Source organism: Danio aesculapii, chromosome 13 (assembly GCF_903798145.1).
Source record: "Danio aesculapii chromosome 13, fDanAes4.1, whole genome shotgun sequence".
Classification (NCBI taxonomy): domain Eukaryota; kingdom Metazoa; phylum Chordata; class Actinopteri; order Cypriniformes; family Danionidae; genus Danio; species Danio aesculapii.
Window position 1 is genome coordinate 21,483,844 of NC_079447.1, and position 18,582 is coordinate 21,502,425.

The following is an 18,582-nucleotide window of genomic DNA, read 5'->3' on the forward strand; positions in this document are numbered from 1 at the left end:
TCCTATGGGTTCAGTAATCCGATCTATGTTTGTGGAAGCAATTACGCTTTAGAAATGACAACCCTGTTATTCAGTGTTTATTATATTTTGGGATTTTTGCTCCGCAAAGACAGTTCACTTGTTCCCCCCTTTTCTCTGCATCTTTACCACAGTTACGCCAAGCCGAGAGGTGGCGCTAGAGTATGGTGGCACATTAACTATCCGCGAAGAAAAGAAAACAGAAGCTGGTTATACACGTGTGTAGAAAAGAAACATGGGCAAAAGAAGGCGAGGAAAACAGGAGATTGATAATTTAACTAAGAAACAGAAGAAACATCTTAAGGAATTTGGAGAACAGCACCCTTTTCACGATAAGTAAGTGCTGTCATGTGTTGATTAGGACACAGCAAGCAGTATAAGTTAGCATACAGTGGGAGCTTTAAGTGTAAAATACGAATGCTTTTTTAATTTTAGAGTTGTTGATAGACCGGAGAAGACTCAGATTTTGCGCTTGGTAAGTCATTATATTCCTGAATTCTTTCATCATTCCAGTGATTAATTATTTTAGGTTCAAAAACCTGTGTATGAATGCATTTAGCAGCTGATGGAGGATCTGAGTGATACACAGACGAATGAAACAGGAGTCGACATTTGAAGTGGAGCAAAACCTTTCATCAAAATTGCCCTAAAACTATTGAACTATTCGTTATTGCCTTACGACTGGTTTGAAAAAAACATTTTGATCCACTTGAATTGTTGACTGCTGTATAGTGTAATTGTGAAAGCATGCGATTTGCTAGCTCTGGTAAGAGAAGCTGATGCTATTGAGGTGACGTTGGTTTATATTCGTTAATTTAAACGCTTCCTTTATTGTTTACCAAGCTAATTTGAATATTTTAGTATTCAAGTATGACTTCAAAACAACATTGCCAATATTTTATTGACTGTAAACAATGTTGTATTTTGATAGTCGTTGGCTGCTAGTACGATTTTCCTGTTTAGAATTAGCAAATTATAATTTTTTGAAATGATATTATTAAGGAGAATGTGCGAATATAAAACCAACTTTTCCTCAATGCTACTGCTGCTTCAATGTCAAAGTGGTCATGAACTGCATTTCCTATTGTTTTGCTAACACACTAAGGTTGTTTAGTTAATGTATTTCCTAAGATTAGCAAAGAATGTGCAACAAATGTGTTGCAGTATTTATTCATCTTTGTTAACGTCAATTAATGAAAATACAGTCTGTTCTTTAGTTTGTGTAAATTCACAGTGCATGAACTAATGTTGACAAATATAAATTCAGATTTTGTGATGAAATATAATTAATAAGTGCTGTACAAGTATTGTTCTCTGTCAGTTTGTTAACATTATTGAAACATTAACAAAATTGTAAAGTGTGACCATTATTTTATTGTGTTGTTTAGTGATATGCTGTAGTTGAATATAGTGTCCTTCATACACAGAGGAAGTCTGTCATTGCAATATTATGTCACACTGAGACCATATGAAAATAGCTCTTTATTGGTTTCAAAATCAGGTGGTTTGGGGTTTTTGTTGTACACTGTATAACTCCTATGTCAAAGGATTGAGGGAAATTTTAATTTTCAGTTTATAAATCCTGGTTTGTGTTAATTAATGGTTCAATATCATGTTCTGTCGTGTATATGAAGAAAATCTTATGTTTCCAACATCACGAAAAAAAAAGTTCTGCCCCCAAACAGCCTGACAGTCCACAGCGCCCTGAACCAGACAGTGAGGATGACAGTGATGCAGAGCAACCATCTGCATATCAAAAGCTACTGTCCACCATGATTCAAGAAGATGATGATGGTGAGAGTGAGGATGAAGAAAGTGAGGAAGAGGATGACGAGGAGAAAGCTGAAGGTAAGATCTTTTACAGTTTGAGACATTTTAATTAGAAAGGGTCTAATGGCATGGAGTTAAAAACATGTGTTGTCAATATTTTATCAAGTTGAGAGTGGAGAAGAAGAAAAGGAGGAGGAGGAGGAAAGAAATGATGCTGAAGAAGTTTTAGAGGATGAAGTGGAAGAAATGCCTGATGAATCGACAGAAAAAAGACCCTGAAAAGACCAATGGAGATGTAGAGGGAGAATGAAGAGGTAGAGATGGAAGGAGAGTTACAGATAATAAGAATGAAGCTGCGTTCTGCTGGAGGACCAATGTCCCCTGCAGAAGGAGAGGAAAACACGGGGAGAAGGAACAGGAGGAAGGTGAGACGATTGCTATTGATGTGAAATTTGTTGCAAGGTCTAGTACTCAGGTTAATGCTTACAAAGCAAACTGAGAAACCTAACAGTTTAAAATGCATCTGATTTGTTGGTCTGGTTGTTGTAGACATGTTTGTGAAGCACCAGGAGATTGAACTGAGTGAAGAGGAAGTTGGACGAATCTCACAAGGATCAAAGGTCAAGACTCAGGTTAAGGTAGGACAGTTCCCTGTTTTTGCTCCAGTGCTATGTCTGAGTCAGAGATCATCAAATTGAATTGACAAACATCCCTTTACACACACACACACACACACACACCACACACATATATATATATATCTATATTATATATACTATATAGTATATATATATGTATATATGGGGTTGACGGCAGGTCAGAGTCACGGTGGTGCTCCCAATGGCCTGTGTAAAATCTTGTGGTTTGGAGGTTAGTGTGCAAATATAGTGAATTGCAATAAGTTAATTAGTATTTGGGGCCTGCATTGTGATCCTTACATACTGTATGTTAATATCTTGTCAAATGATTATTGTTGTGAATATGCCTGACAAGAACTTTTGGTTAAATAAACTATTGTTGTAAAATGTAATTTTAGTGGGGTCTTCTGTAAGGCACGATATAAACGAATAAATAGTTTGTGTATTAAAATGTAATTTAAAGCATACTAAAATAAATAATTATAGTAAATAACAAAGATGTGTTTGCCAAAGTTTGTTGCTGTTTTGGGCCTGAATTTGAACAATTTATTTGAACCAGAAATCTGAAAAATACTATTATTTTATTAGATAATATAATTAATAACTTTTATTTATTTGCTGTCACCTTTGTTTTGTTTTTATGCATGTTTGCCTGAATAAATCAATAAAAAAAAAACTAACTGACACAAAGGAAAAACTTACTTTCCCCCTTCAGTGGGCAAAACTGGGTGTTCTGCAGTGCATGTGTCCATTGGAACGTTTTCCAGCCATCGGACAGGCCTCTTCTGCCCCTCTTCCACCCATTCACAAAACCCTAGAGGCAAATTGGCATTTGTTAAACCAGCCTTTTGGAGCTGCAACAGATGTCACAGAGCTGCAGAAGGAGATGCTTGGGCTCATGGGTATGTCAGCAAAACAAAAAGTATTACACCTGACATAATTATTAATACTTATTTATTTATTTTTGTCATCACGCATATTTTATTTTGGCAGGTACCTACAGAGACCTGTATTTTGCAAACGTCTCCCCCTTGAAGGAGGCTAAGGAAGTCCGCAGCGCATATTGTCTTCATGCCCTGAACCATGTGTTAAAGGCCAACTCTCGTGTACTTAGAAACAATGCCAGGTTAAAGGAATCTAAAAATGTGGATGAGGATTTTCGGGACCAAGGACTTACTAGACCAAAGGTGTTTTTTTTTGTAATTCTTACCATAATATTGTACATAGTTTTTAATAGCGCATAGATGGTTTATACTGTTGTGTCAAATGGTATACTGCTATACTTTGTGTTAAATGTAAATGTGTATGATTTTTTTAAAATCTACTTTATCAGTGTGTATTTTCTGGATTAATAAATTAATAAAAGCTAACTTTAATAAGTAAATCCCCATTGTGTAGGTCTTGATTTTGGTGCCGTTCAGAGATGGAGCACTGAGAGTTGTCCAGACCTTCATGACACTTCTGGAGCCCAAAGGCAAGAAGACAGATGCCAGTAACAAGAAACGCTTCAAGGAGGAATATGGAGAGGAAACAGATGAAAAACCACCTAATCTGCAAAGGCCTGATGACTACCACGCTGTCTTTTCTGGAAATATAGATGATCATTTCAGGATAGGTATGAAAAAGCTTTTCCTTTTTTAACTGAAACTTTTAACAGTCTTTTTCTGACTCCAATTATATGATTTTTTTATTTTGTTTCATTTTGATGTTGTACTTTAACATTTTTTATTTTCCCACTGCTTAAATGCACTTTTAAAAATCTATTTATTTTGAAATATTCATATTTCAGGTCACATTTGCATTTTGCTTTATGGTGAAATCAGTGTTTTTATTTGACAATTCAAATAGAGAGTTTTCATAGAAATAAAGAGATTATCATTCATACCAGGGCTGGACTGTTATGGACAAAAATGGATTTCTACCTCCTCAATTCAAAGTCTACTCTCAGTCTTGACACTACAAAATGTTCATAAAAAAATACATGTACAACAACATTGATGTTTATTCACATATAAACCATCTGCAAGATCTGCAAATGTAAAATGAATTGCAAACAAACTTGCTTGATTCACAAGAACAAACCTCATTGATTCTTCCATGTCAAGCATGTGTGCTTCAGTTTCTGGGACCACATTTGAATATATGTGAATAAAAACCTCAAATAAAGCCATTCATGTTATAGTGTGATCATGTCACTTGGAATCAACCACTTTTTTTATATGAATTTATTTCAGTTCTGTACAGAGTTTAGTCTGATTCTTTCAGATTGAGAAACAGTATTTTTTTCTCAGATTTAAATAAGAATATCTTTATAATTATTTTCATACATAATTTATTTTCAAAACAAAAATCTCTCCGATATGGAACAGGGTGAGTGTAAGTTACAGAATTAAAATTTTGTGGTGAACTATTCTTTTTATTTCCCACCTGTTTAGGTTTCTGCTTTCAGCCTGTTATTGTGTGCATTATAGCTGTTTGTCTCTCTCTGTGTACAGGAATGTCTATCCTGAGACACAGCATGCGGCTGTACGCTCCCTTCTACTCCTCTGACATCATTATTGCGTCTCCACTGGGTCTGCGTACAGTGCTGGGTGCTGAAGGGGAGAAGAAAAGAGACCATGACTTTCTGTCTTCAATCGAACTTCTGATTGTGGATCAGGCAGATGTTTTCCTAATGCAGAACTGGGAACATTTACTGGTGGGTTTCAGTTTTCCCACTGTTTTATGTTTTTTTATTACACTTAAACAGGCTACCTGCGTGATCTTGAAAACCATTAAAAGCTGATAAAACAATTTAGAGAAAATTAAGGTCCTTAAAAAATATTCAGAAGTGTTGAATTTTATTTCCAAGGTATTAAATTTGGTTTTATCTTTTCATTTGACATGTATATTTATAAGCTAAAAGGTTTTTCTGGATTGAATTGTTGGAAAGAGAGATCTTTATAGTTTATGGAAAGTCATAATTGTTTTGTGCATTGGTCTAATTATTGGTCATTTCTCTTTTCAACAAATCTTGCATAGAGGTAGTTTCTCAAATAATTAGCTTGTGCTTCATTCCCATCTTTTAAAATTATGTTGTATTGATAACGAGTTATCACAAGCTAAGATTTTCAGTTGTGCTTTCTAACCATCAATATTTAGTAAATAAACTAACTCATGTCTAATCTATTCAGTCGGTCTATGGCAGGAGCACTTTTAGCTTAGTTTACCATAAATCATTGAATTGGGTTAGACCATTAGCATCTTGCTCAAATATTTATTTATTTTTCACGTTCATTCATTTTTTTTTCGGCTTAATCCTTTTATTAATCCGGGGTCGCCACAGCGGAATCAACCGCCAACTTATGCAGCCTTTGTTTTATGCAGCGGATGCCCTTCCAGCTCCAACCCATCACTGGGAAACACATACACACTTATTCAAACACACATACACTACGGACAATTTAGCGTTCCCAATTCACCTGTACCACATGTCTTTGGACTGTGGGGGAAACCGGAGCACGTGAACGCAGGGAGAATATACAAACTCCACACAGAAACGCCAACTGCGCCACTGCATTGCCTATTTTTCATGTTATAAACGATAATAAAAAAATAAAAAATGCTTTTGATAATTTTTATTTAAAGCTATTTAAATCTGTCTGTCTTAGTGCATAATGTAACTACAGAAGAGTCAAGCTGTAAATAGGAAAATGATCTCTCTTTTTAATGTTAATAGTCAAATCTGATTCAATAATTTATGCTAAGGTAACTAAAAGTGTTCCCACCAGATTGGGAGTTTGGCTGAATAGATTAAAAAATGGTAAAACTTTACTGTTTAACTTTAGGTGACTTGTAAAATGAGCCAACCCCCCCCCCCCCCCCCCCCCCCCCACCCGAAAAAGTAGAGTATTCCTTAAATGTTATTTATATAAAATCAATTAAAGCATTTTTTAAAAACTTTTATTTAAATTCCCACTGTTTTTTGTGTGTGTTACAGCATGTGTTGGAGCATTTGAACCTGCAGCCGCTGGACTCTCATGGTGTTGATTTCTCTCGTGTTCGCATGTGGAACCTGAACAACTGGGCAGCTCATTACAGACAGACGCTTGTGTTCAGTGCCATACAAGAGCCTCAGATCACCAACATCCTCACCAAACACTGCCACAACTACAGAGGCCAGGTGCACAACCAAACATAGTTTTTGGGGACTAATCTGGGGTGCGTTTCCCAAACAACGACATAACTCGGAGCTGAACTATCATAGTACGATGCATCGTTTGGGAAAAGAACAATGTAGTGACGAGTGTTTCCCAAAACCTGTAGTTGCTCTGTCATGTTAGTTTTAACGTAAAACGCCCATAATGATGCTCTAAACTGGGTAGAGTAACAACTTTTTTAGAGAAAAACCCCATAATTTTTTTTGTGCAAATTATATTGTTTTACACAAACACGCATTTAAAATAAAATCCAATATTAGTTTTGGTAAAAACATGCACTCATTTTCCATATTAATTGAAATAAATGTAAATGGCACGTATAGGGCCAATGTTTCCTTTACAAATATTACTAAGAACATTACATATTCTAAAACATAAAATCACGTACAAAAGCTAACACATATTCTAATTTCATATATAAATCATATAAATAAATAATGAGGCGATTTATTATGAAATTAAATTTAATATTTATTATGAAATTTAAAAAATCATACTTTAATAATAATAAGATTAATAATAATAATGATGATGATGATAATAATAATAATTATTATTATTATTAAGCAGGAAATTGTTTATTTATTTTTTATTTTTTTGAAAGTCTACTTTTACAATTGACACATGCAAACCACTGCAGAAATGTTCTAACCAACAGGCCCATGTCATATACAGTACAGATACTAAATAAATGACCTACAATAAGTTAAAAGCATTAACGTATGCTATGTTTTTTGTTTTCACAAGTTTTGGAGACGTAACAAATTCTGCTTTTAAATAATAGGTCACCTATAGCTTTCGTCATAAGCCATGGCTGCGTTCAAAATGACATCAATGTTTTCAAAGTGCACTGTGAAGGGAGCGCAATTGTCAATATGAAGATCGCTAAAACTGAACTGTAAAAAAACTTTGAAAGCAAATTACACCTAAGAGTGATGACTTTAATGTTTGTTTTTTAAAATAATTCTAAATTTAAAGGTTACAATGGTCTAAACGAATAGGGCATAGGGGGATAACTGGGATAGAACACAGCCAGGAACTATGTTTCTAACTACCGCTCCAGAGGTGTAGTAGCAAGCATACAAGTTTGTGAATGTTCGTTGGAACGATGGATTTGGGAAACGCCAAATCAGCAAACTATGTTTGTAAGAGACGGAACTTGCGACCTTAGTTGGCTAACGATGGTTTTCAGAAATGCACCCCTGATTGTTGATTGAAGTTAATTTACTCACCATCAGGCCATCCAACATGCTGGTGACTCTTTTTTTTTTTGTTGTTGTTGTTCAGTAGAAATTATTTTTATCTGAAACTGTGGTTTCGGAAATGCAAGTCGGTGGCTATCAGCATTTTGAGAGTCTCTCATAATTAACTAAAGGTAAAGATAATAATGTTGTAAATAAGGTTCATTTTCTTACACAGATCAATCGTTTTACTTCATTAAACTTAGTTTATCTTCATAAACCACAGGTCTTCATTTTGTTATGCCTGTGAAAAAAAAACTAATTGGGCTGAATAACACTGACTTGTACACTGCATCTTATGAATCACTAAGCTAAAAATATTTAATAATCCACTAAAAAAGAAAAAAAGTCACTGATATCTTGTATGACCTCAGGGCAGGGGTGTCCAAACTCGGTCCTGGAGGGCCGGTGTCCTGCATATTTTAGCTTCAACTTACCTCAACACATCTGCAAGGATGTTTTTAGAAAGCCTAGTAAGTGCTTGATTAGCCAGCCCAGGTGTATCTGTATCTGACCGGCCTTCCATGACAGACTTTGGGCATCCCTGCCTTAGAGTGAGTTAAATTAAAGCAAATCTTCTTATAATTACATGCATAGATATAAATGGAATATTTATCAGTTATTTAAACTGTTATTTAGAGTTTAAAACATTGAGTTTTATACGATTTTAAAGAAATTATTACTTCCATTCGGGCAGGATATACTGATGTAAATTGATCAAAAGTGACAACAAACAGTTGTAATAAAATAAATGTTCTGTTCTTTACAAAATCCTAATAAAAGTACAAATGTATCCTGGTTTCTATAAAAATTTAAATTCAGCTATACTATGATTTGACATTTGAAGAATCAAAGTTATTTTAGAGTAGTGGATACCTATACTAATGTTGTTCTTTTTTTCAGGTGTGCAGTAAAACCATTCCAAAGATGGGCTCAATCTGTCAGGTGCTCATGCAGCTGCCACATGTTCTCCAGATGTTTCACTCTGACAGCTTCATGGACCAGGATGCTAGGTGAGAGAAGCCTGCTGTTTTTAATTCTGGGCACTAGACGGCAGCAGTGTGTAGTCTTCAATCAGCAGCCCTGTTACAATTTTACAGATGTGAAGTTTAAGTAACTGATACATTTCATACTGTCATTGCACTAAAATTATATTGAACAGTTATGAGGAGGGCTGCACCATATATCGATTTAGGATTGATATCACTGGATAAGCAATATGGAGTCTAATTATAGTTTATTATTTGCATGTATTTTTGTTTTGTTTCTGTATTATGATTTTCAGGCAAAAGAAATTGTACTGGTTGTAACTTTAATAATGATGAATTTAACTGAATTGTCGTATAATACATCTGATAATGCAATATTTAATTTTTATTCGATAAATATTATGGTATAAATACAGTTGCACAAGATAGTTTGAATATCTCTTTTTGAAGGTTTTCTGGGGAGTCTAACAGTATTCGGGTGCAGGAGTTGAAAAATCACAATGCAAATTTTTTTTCTTGGTTTGCTTTGTCTCAATTCTACACTGTAAACAAAATACTGCCTTCATTTTTTTAGATGAATCAAATGATTTTATTCTAGTCGTCTCAACTTACATTAGTCAAACCGACCAAAGCTATTAAGTTAAACTTTGGATAACTTACCAAAAAAATTGTTGAAACCCAATGAACTTATTAAATATTTTAAAGTAACATTAGAAGCTTTTATTTGTCATGGAAATTTGTCATGTTTTGTCATGTTATTTGAAATATTTTTTTACAGTGTAGTAGAAATATAAAAAAATTCTTAGAGCAAGTAAAAATATTGTTCGTTTTCAAGAAGTCCAAATTAAGAGTTTTTCCTGCCAGTGGGCCAGTTTTTGCTTTGAAATGTAGATATTTGCACTAGAAACAAGATTTTTTTGTTGTTGCATAAATCGTATAAATTTCACACAAAAACAGTAATTATGTACAATTCTGTAGCTGCTGGTATGCATGGGACGATAACCGTTTTCAAGGTATACCGCGGTTTGGAAAACAATTCCATGAAACCGCGATATTTTATTAAAGGTTATCATACCGTTAGAATCCTATACCGGCCCATGACTAGCTCCTGGTCACCTATAATTCAGACTTAACATTGCAAATCTTGCGACTATTGTGGATATCGATGCTAAAACGATATATTGCGCAGCCCTAATCTGAATACTTTTAGACTCAGAAACAGTGTTTATTTTAATTGTATCTTTTTCTTTATTGTATTTATTCATGCTTATCAATTGTTTATTATATTTAAGCAGATGCACTCCCTTACAGAATCATCCCAATCAATCTAAAAAGTCATGAATACTAATAGATATTAAAGTCGTCTGGTGAAATTGTATTCAGACAGAGACATATATATATATATATATATATATATATATATATATATATATATATATATATATATATATATATATATATATATATATATCAGAATAAAGAAATTACAATGTTAGATTTTTCCAATATTGTGCAGCTCTATTTATTATTAGTTTATTATTAGATTAGTCAATAGGCACAGTTCTATCTATTGTTGAATTTCCATGATTACTACATTTACAAATTTATCTAGTGTTTTCAAAGAATCATATTTAGATCACAGCATACAAACGCTTTAAGAATTATTTGTAAAACCTTTTTACTGTGCTCCTCTAGGTTCCAGTTCTTTGTGGATAAGATCCTGCCTCAGTACAGAGACTCTGTCATGTCCCACACTTTCATCTATGTGCCTTCGTACTTTGACTTTGTACGTCTGCGAAACTACCTGAAGAAGGAAGACGTCAGTTTTGCTAGTATTAGCGAGTACTCTCAGAGATCAGAGGTGTCTCGAGCACGACATTACTTCCAGAAAGGAGAAAAACAATTTCTGCTCTTCTCTGAGAGGTTTCACTTTTATAAGAGGTAGGTGTTCCTTAAAATTGTTTTAAATTTGCATAAATCAAATGCACTTAAACACTTACAAAGTATACTTTAAAGTCAAAAAGTACTTTAGTATTTGGTATTTCAAATAAATAACTCTGTGTTTGTTCTGCACAATTCATCTTACTGTAAAACACATTGGACTGTGACTGTCCTGCTTTTAATGATTCCAGAAGGCTTTTTTATGAAATGAACTCACTTAAGGAGACATTTAGCAAAATGTCACCAGGAGAATTATTTTTATCATGTATTAACGTTAGAAATTTTATCTAGTTTATGTGTTCATTTGTTTTTGTTTTTTTATTGTATATTTATTACTGAAATGTACTTGACATGAAAATGAGTTTTTAACTACAGCGGTTCAAACTGTAGTTCTGCTGAACGACTAAAGTTATCAGTATGATTGTGAAAAACTGTACATTTCTAGTCAAACCACCCATCTGCAATCTTATACCAAAATCAGAAATAAGGGCAGTCATAGTAGCTAAACATGTGGGAGAGCATTGCTATTATGTGATTGTATTGCAATATGGAGCAATTAGATGTTGATGTTAAATCAAAAGTAATTCACAAATACTTAATAATGAAATGATTTAAGGACAATAATTCTCTATGATTACAACTGAATTAGTTACAAATAACTGTATGAAATGATAGAAACATATGAATAAGTTGAATAAGTTACCTGAGAGAGAGAGATGGGGAGAGAGGGAGACAAAGAGAGACAGAGAGTAGGCCCGAAAGAGAGCCTGAGAATCAGAGAAGATAAAGTCCAGTGCTGGAGAGGAGCAGAGAAGAAAAATCTTTCTTGACCTTATGACTGGCGCCCAAAACCTGAGATATTCAAACTGACCAATCAACATTTGACCACATCGTAAAACCCCCAAAGTCCACACACAATAACCAGCCCCTGATCTTATCGGCGTCTGCCTTTGGAATCTGTATGAACCTTCTTTGTGAAAAAGACAATTTTGCAATACGAAAACAAATGCATATGATAATTTTCATTCCTACAATAGCCTTTGTTGCTGACATGGCATTAAATTAAAATACATCATCATCAAATAATTGTTTTTTTTTTAATTATTATTTCAGGGTGTCCGCGGGGTCTTAAAAAGTATTAATAGTTTATAAATCAAATATGAAAAAATGAAGACCCTTAAAAGTTATTAAAGTCTTAATCACCTTTTTATGAGGTCTTAAATTTTGTTCAAGCGTTGTCCAAAATGTTTGACTCCAAAACAGCATAAATATATTTATTTTCCTCCTAATATTAACAATGGCGTGCTCGATCCTCGTGATTTGTTCAGGCCGGTGTGCGTACGGCCAAGCTCCTTCATCCGGGTGATGTCACGTAATTTGTGACAAACATGGGAAGGTGATGTAACACTCTCCACATGTAGCGAAGCAAAACCATAGAGCGAAACAGATGGCAAAATAGAAAAATGTAAGTTTGCGTTCTCCTGGTTGGAGAAAGACTAGTTTAAACAGTGGCTGAAGCCTGTCGCTGAAAACAACCACGTAGTTTATTATTTCAAGCTTTGTTTCTTCCAAGCTTACCTGAGTTCTGCTGCATGGTTATGCCCCATTGATTTATTTAACTACAACTGTTTACTAAGTTAAAGCTTTGATACTGATTAGATCTTGAAGTGGCGATGAGGTCTTAAAATATTCTGAGATGGTCTTAAAAAGGTAGTGAAAAAGGTAATGGATTCCGGCATATACCCTGTATTTATCAAAAAATATTTAGGAAATATAATTGTATATAATCACCTCAACTGTTTCTATCATTAATGACTACGATAAATGTTTGCTGAACGCTTTGTATTAGAGTAATACAATTTCTGATCATGTGACACTAAAGACTGGAGTAACGGCTGCTAAAAATTCAATTTTGCCATCAGAAATTATTTTAGTATTTTCATTTAAATAATGTTTGTTTGGGTAACACTTTTTATAATAAAGTTGTATTTAATTAATTAAACTTTTTAATAATTAAACTAAATAATAAAAATAAATCACTCTGTCTTCATTTGTTTTAAAAACACGGATTTCTTTACTATTTAAATGGCATCTTTGGATATCTTTTCTGCTGGAGATACTGTTATCCTAACAAAATAAATAAATCTGACACATACCTTAAGAATGATATAGTAGAAGATTTTGGTGGTTTTAAAACCTTGATTTTTCCAAACTGTGGAATACCTTGAAAACGGTTATTGACCCATGCCTAGTTGTATTGGTGTTAATGCATTTACTAACATGAACAATATATTTATTATAGCATTTGTTAATGTTAGTCAACATTAGTTGATGAAAAAAACAGTTGTTCATTGTTAGTTCATGTTAACTCACGGTGCATTAACCAATGTTAACAAGCATTAATTTGGATTTTAATAAGGCAATAGTAAATGTTAAACTATGACTGTTAAATGCTGTAAAAGTATTGTTCATATTTAATTCATGTTAAAAAATACTAGGGCTGGGAGATTAATCGAAATCGACATTCAGAATCTATAATCAATCTAATTTTTCCAGGTCAATTTTTTTCAATTACTTTTCCTAACGTATGTGGAGTCACATGACCTCGCTCTGTTAAGGCTGAATTATACTTATTATATTATGTGTTGCACTTATTATATTATTATGCTGTTATACTTTTGCCAAGGGCATGAGTACAGTCCGGCGTAGTATTCGCATACCCGCACACCTCTCAAAAAAATTTACTTACACGTCACAACAACGCATAGCGCAAGCTTTGTGATTGGTCGGTTTGGTAGCAGTGACGACGGTAGGCGGTGCAGAGAGACACATTTTAGGCCATGTGTGTTTTAATTTCAGTTGTTTAGCATTATTCAGTAAATAGATATAGATGGTAGATAGTGTATGTTTACTTCAATTATTTTAAAATCAAGTAATGTACCCTTCAGTCAAAAATCTCTCACTTGTAATATGTGGGCATTTTTACTATACAAAGCTTATCAGTGAACTATGAGGGCATAAAATAAATAAATAAAATTATCGTTTATTAATTGTAATAGTTAAAATATTCAATTAATCGAGATTTTGATTTTAGCCCTAATAAATAAATTAACTAATGAAATCTTATTGTAAAGTGTGACCCAGACATAAAATATTGGACAAGTATTTAAAAATGTGCGTTTAGGTTTATGTCTTTTTTTATGCATTTTCCTAAATCTCTTTTTCCTAGATACACAATCAAGGGAATCCACAATCTGATCTTCTACGGATTGCCCACATACCCTCATTTCTACAGCGAGGTGTGTAATATGCTTCAGGCTGGAGTCAGAGAGGGTGGTGCTTCTGTAAGCTTCACCTGTACCGCTCTATACTCCCGATATGATGTGCACCGCCTGGCTGCCATCACTGGGGCTGACCGCGCCGCTCAGATGCTCCAGTCCAAAAAAACCATACACCTCTTCATCACAGGGGAGGAGAAAAGCACATGAAGAGGTACTGAGAAAATCTGATGTGATGTTTTAATCTCTCAGAGAAGGAAGATAATCTGTGTTGGTGGTAACAGATAAAATGATGTTTTCTCTTCTGTCATATCACTGAATGCAATGATGTTATTCCCTTTCCCTTTTTATATATAAAGTCTTCTTTTGCTGTTGTCAGCCCAGATTTTTTACTCATCCCAGCATGTTGGAGAATCCAACCAGCAGTCACCTGTCAAATTATTATATCTTAGTATTCATTAAATAAACCTTTGGATATTTTGGGGGTTTGTTTTTTTTTTGGTTTATCGAACATTACTAAAGTTATTTAAATATAAAATAGGTGTAAACAAATATCAAATGTCAGCCAGCAAATAAAAAAAAAAGTAATTGTTTACTGATTTGTTACGTAGAATAGTAATTTGTCATTTTTTTATATACATCTCACTGTCCACTTTGTTAGGTACACCGTACTAGTACTAATGGGCCCAAAGTGTGTCAAGAAAATATCCCCCACACCATTACACCAGCCTTAATCGTTTATTACAAGGCAGGATGAATTCATACTTTCATGTTATTGACGCCAAATTCTGACCCTACCATTCGAATGTTGCAGCAGAAATAGAGACTCACCAGACTAGGCAACGTTTTTCCAACCTGTTATTTTCCACTTTGTTCTGTTCTTTGCTGACAGAAGTGGCACCTGGTGTGGTCTTCTGGTGCTGTAGCCCATCTGCCTCAAGGTTGGAGGTGTTGTTGCGTTCAGAGATACGCTTCTGCATACCTCTGTTGTATCGAGTGGTTATTTGAGTTACTGTTGCCTTTCTATCAGCTTAAACCAGTCTGGCCATTCTTCTCTGACCCCTGGCATCAACAAGGCATTTGCACCCACAGAACTGCAGCTCACTGGATATTTTCTGTTTTTTGGATTTTTTCTGTGAACCCTAGAGATGGTTGTACGTGAAACTCAGATCAACAGTTTCTGAAATACTCAGATCAGCACGTCTGGCACCAACAACCATGCCATGTTCAAAGTCACCTAAATCACCTTTCATCCTCATTCTGATGCTCTGTTTGAACTGCAGCAGATCGTCTTGACCATGTCTACGTGTGTGCGCGTGTGTGTATATGTGCGTGTGTGTACCATTTTTTTCTAAGGTTCCACGAGCTTCAAAAAGTTTCTCTTTCAATGAAATTCTTTTTTTAAAACATTTCTTCTAAAACATTAACTACTTGAACATTGATGATAATGAGAAACAGAACCTCTGCTGAAAATGCAAATATTCAATTGCTTTTCCATAATATGAATAAATTACACTTGCAAATGTATTAAAATAGAACTGTGTATCATCAAGTGCAACCTTGGTGAGACTTTGTTCAACATGACAAGTTGTCAACACCCAATTATATGCTAATTAGTGTTTAATTATGAAAACAACTATTTATTGTAGCTGTGATGCCACTAAAGTAAAACCTGAACCACTTGTTAGCTTACAAAAAGACTTGATGTGAAAATTAGTACAATCGTTATCAGGCATTTAAGCTTTCTTTGCACTGCAGTAAACAGACCCAAGATTATAACGTGTGTGAAAGCCTCATTTAAGAGGTGTTGTGTGAATTAGATGTGTTTTGTTTAGTAATTTCATAATCTCTGCTTTATAGTGAAATGAGTACGAGTTCACCTCTAATGATCACACTGTAAGCGTCTCATCCAGTGATCTCCTTATGTGACAGTTCTGTATGAAGTGAGACGTTTGACTGCTTGGTTTTAAAGTCAATCTCCCCCATCAGATGCACTCTTGTGTTACTGCTTTTTTCCTCCACTATTGCTCAATGTCTCTGTCAGCTGGAAAATGGAGCAGCTGTTGGGCACAAACACACACACACACACACACACAGATGTACTCTGTGTGTAGCTGGCACACATATTACACTCACATGTCATAAATAATAAAAGAAAGAGTGTGCGAGTTGTTTGGTTAAGGCCAGCATCTGACTGTATCAAACAAAACCATTGATCCCTCAACAGATCTCCTCACAGTGTTTTTTTCCCTGTACACAGTCCTGCTGTGCTGCTTTGAGTCCTCTAAAGCTCCATTGGGATTCATTTGCTGACTTCTGACCTCTCACTGTTGATGCAACAAAACATTTTGCTGAGCTTGCGATTTATACATACTGTATGATTTTCTTATGGATTGTTGGGTGTGAGCAAGTGCTCTGTGTAGCCGTTTCATTGAGCGAGATGTTATGAAATATTAAATGGGAGAGCTAGTGTTCTTGGTGCTTTAAATAAGGCAGTGTGTTGAACAAATGTGCAAGACACGTGTATGAAATTAAAACGCTGGCCAATGTAGTGTTGGAGGTTTCATGACTAAATTCTCTAATGGCCTGCACAGTCACCGGATGTAAATATTATTTATTAATATTATGTTTAGGAGGAGCGAGTCAGGAAATGTTTTCCTTCACCAGCATCACATAGCCACTATTCTGCAAGAAGAATGGCTCAAAATCCCTCTGGCCACTGTGCAGGACTTGTATACATCATTCCCAAGATGAATTATTGCTGTATTAGCTGCAAAAGGAGGCTCTACACCAGTGGTGCCCAAACTTTTTCGTATGAAGGGCCAAAAACCAAATATCAATGATAGCTGTGGGTCAAAGATAAAAATACCAAACTATTTTACATTAAAATTGCCATGGGTAATTTCCTAATTCACTTCATGATATAAAAAATAAATAGAAAACATTACTTTGAATGATATTAACTAATGCTGTAAAACTTTAATTATAACTTACTGCAATAAAAACAATTACATTTTATAACACAGTAGAATTCAATGCTGAATACACTAGTCAAGCAGATTCTTCCTTTGCCTTGATTCACTCACCTAAGTCTCTGCATTGTCCTCTATCTGTCGTATGTACATTTTTAACTAAATCTGACTAATTTGCACCATTTACATTGAAACATTTAATTTCTGGTAGCTTAAAATTAAAATAAACATATATAAGCTTTCATTCAATTTGAAATGACAATCTCCATTTTCAGATGGCATGGCAGCCAAATCAAAGTTACCATGGGCCAATTCTGGCCCGCGGGCCCTTGTTTGGGCATCTCTGCCCTACACCATACTAATGAATTATTGTGGTCTAAAACTAGGTGTTTCAGAGTCATCGTCCAACCCCTGTATGTTTGTGTGGAGTGTATGGGTGGCAGCTTTTCTTTATTGTAAAGATTTTGGGATTGATTTTCTGGAAGCAGTCTTAAAATTTAGTGGTTCATCAATTTGAGTCATAACGAGCCCTCCACTAGTATTGGCAGCACTCTTAGTAAATATGGCTAAAGAAGACTGTTTAAATATATCTGTATAATTTGATCTTTTGCTCAGATTATTAACAATCCTCATTAAGAACAAATAATTCCACACAGCACAGTTTTATTAAAAAACAAATATTTTTGTTCAATATATACAGTGCTCAGCATAATTGAATACCCCCTATTTTGAAAATGAATATTTTGATCAATTTCTCAGTAATTCTAGGCAATGTATTTTGGTGCATTTAAACAAAACAGATTTATTAAACAGATATATTTATTAAAAGAATATTTTAGTCACCAAACACATTTAGAAATTGAAAGATAAAACAATTAAATTCAAGCTAAATATTGCTAAATAAAATTATAACCTACAAAAAAACTAAAGCTTTTTTATTATTTTTTTATTTGTATTTAATATAAATATAAATTTGGGTGTACTAGTTTTTGGAGCATTATCGTAAGTTATTTTGTTACATAAGCTCCAGATTATAATGCACAAATATAATATTGTATAGCTTTCTATTAATATTAATATGAAAATATGAGGTAAATCATGGGCCAATCTTCTTCATTCCAATGGCTAAGACTAAAGTAAAGGTTACTGAGCTTCACAAAATAGAATTGAATATAATGAAATAGCAAAAACACTGAAAATACCCGTTTACACCATCAGGACCAATAAAGAAAAAAATCTGAATGAATCATCCTGTTTAAGGATGTTTGTCAATCTTGTCCCAAAACACTGTCAGGAGGAATGTTTGAGTGGTTAAAAAAATCTCCAAGAACCATAGCAGGAGATATGTGACAGATATTTGGGTTGTACGACAGATGTTCTTGGGTTCAGAAAGTCTCCAAAACTGCACTCTGACATCACCTACATCACAAATTGTTTGAAAAAGGCTCATGAAAAAAAAATCCTTTTTGTTAAATTTTGAACTAAAGACTTCAACAAAGATGGCAGTGTTAATGGAGGACACTTTTTTATCCATAT

The 18,582-nt window shown here is 34.3% G+C and overlaps 1 protein-coding gene across 1 annotated transcript; it reads left to right on the forward strand.

Moving 5' to 3' along the window:
- Positions 1 to 210: 210 nt before the first annotated feature.
- Positions 211 to 14,960, forward strand: utp25 (UTP25 small subunit processor component). Its single transcript, XM_056470822.1, is given in 16 exon segments — positions 211 to 354; positions 454 to 493; positions 1,704 to 1,866; positions 1,955 to 2,046; positions 2,048 to 2,089; positions 2,091 to 2,118; positions 2,121 to 2,213; positions 2,338 to 2,426; positions 3,142 to 3,328; positions 3,420 to 3,613; positions 3,825 to 4,041; positions 4,922 to 5,124; positions 6,406 to 6,588; positions 8,770 to 8,879; positions 10,551 to 10,796; positions 14,026 to 14,960. Coding segments are annotated over 16 exon segments (2,247 nt in total). The 5' UTR covers positions 211 to 253; the 3' UTR covers positions 14,285 to 14,960.
- Positions 14,961 to 18,582: the final 3,622 nt, after the last annotated feature.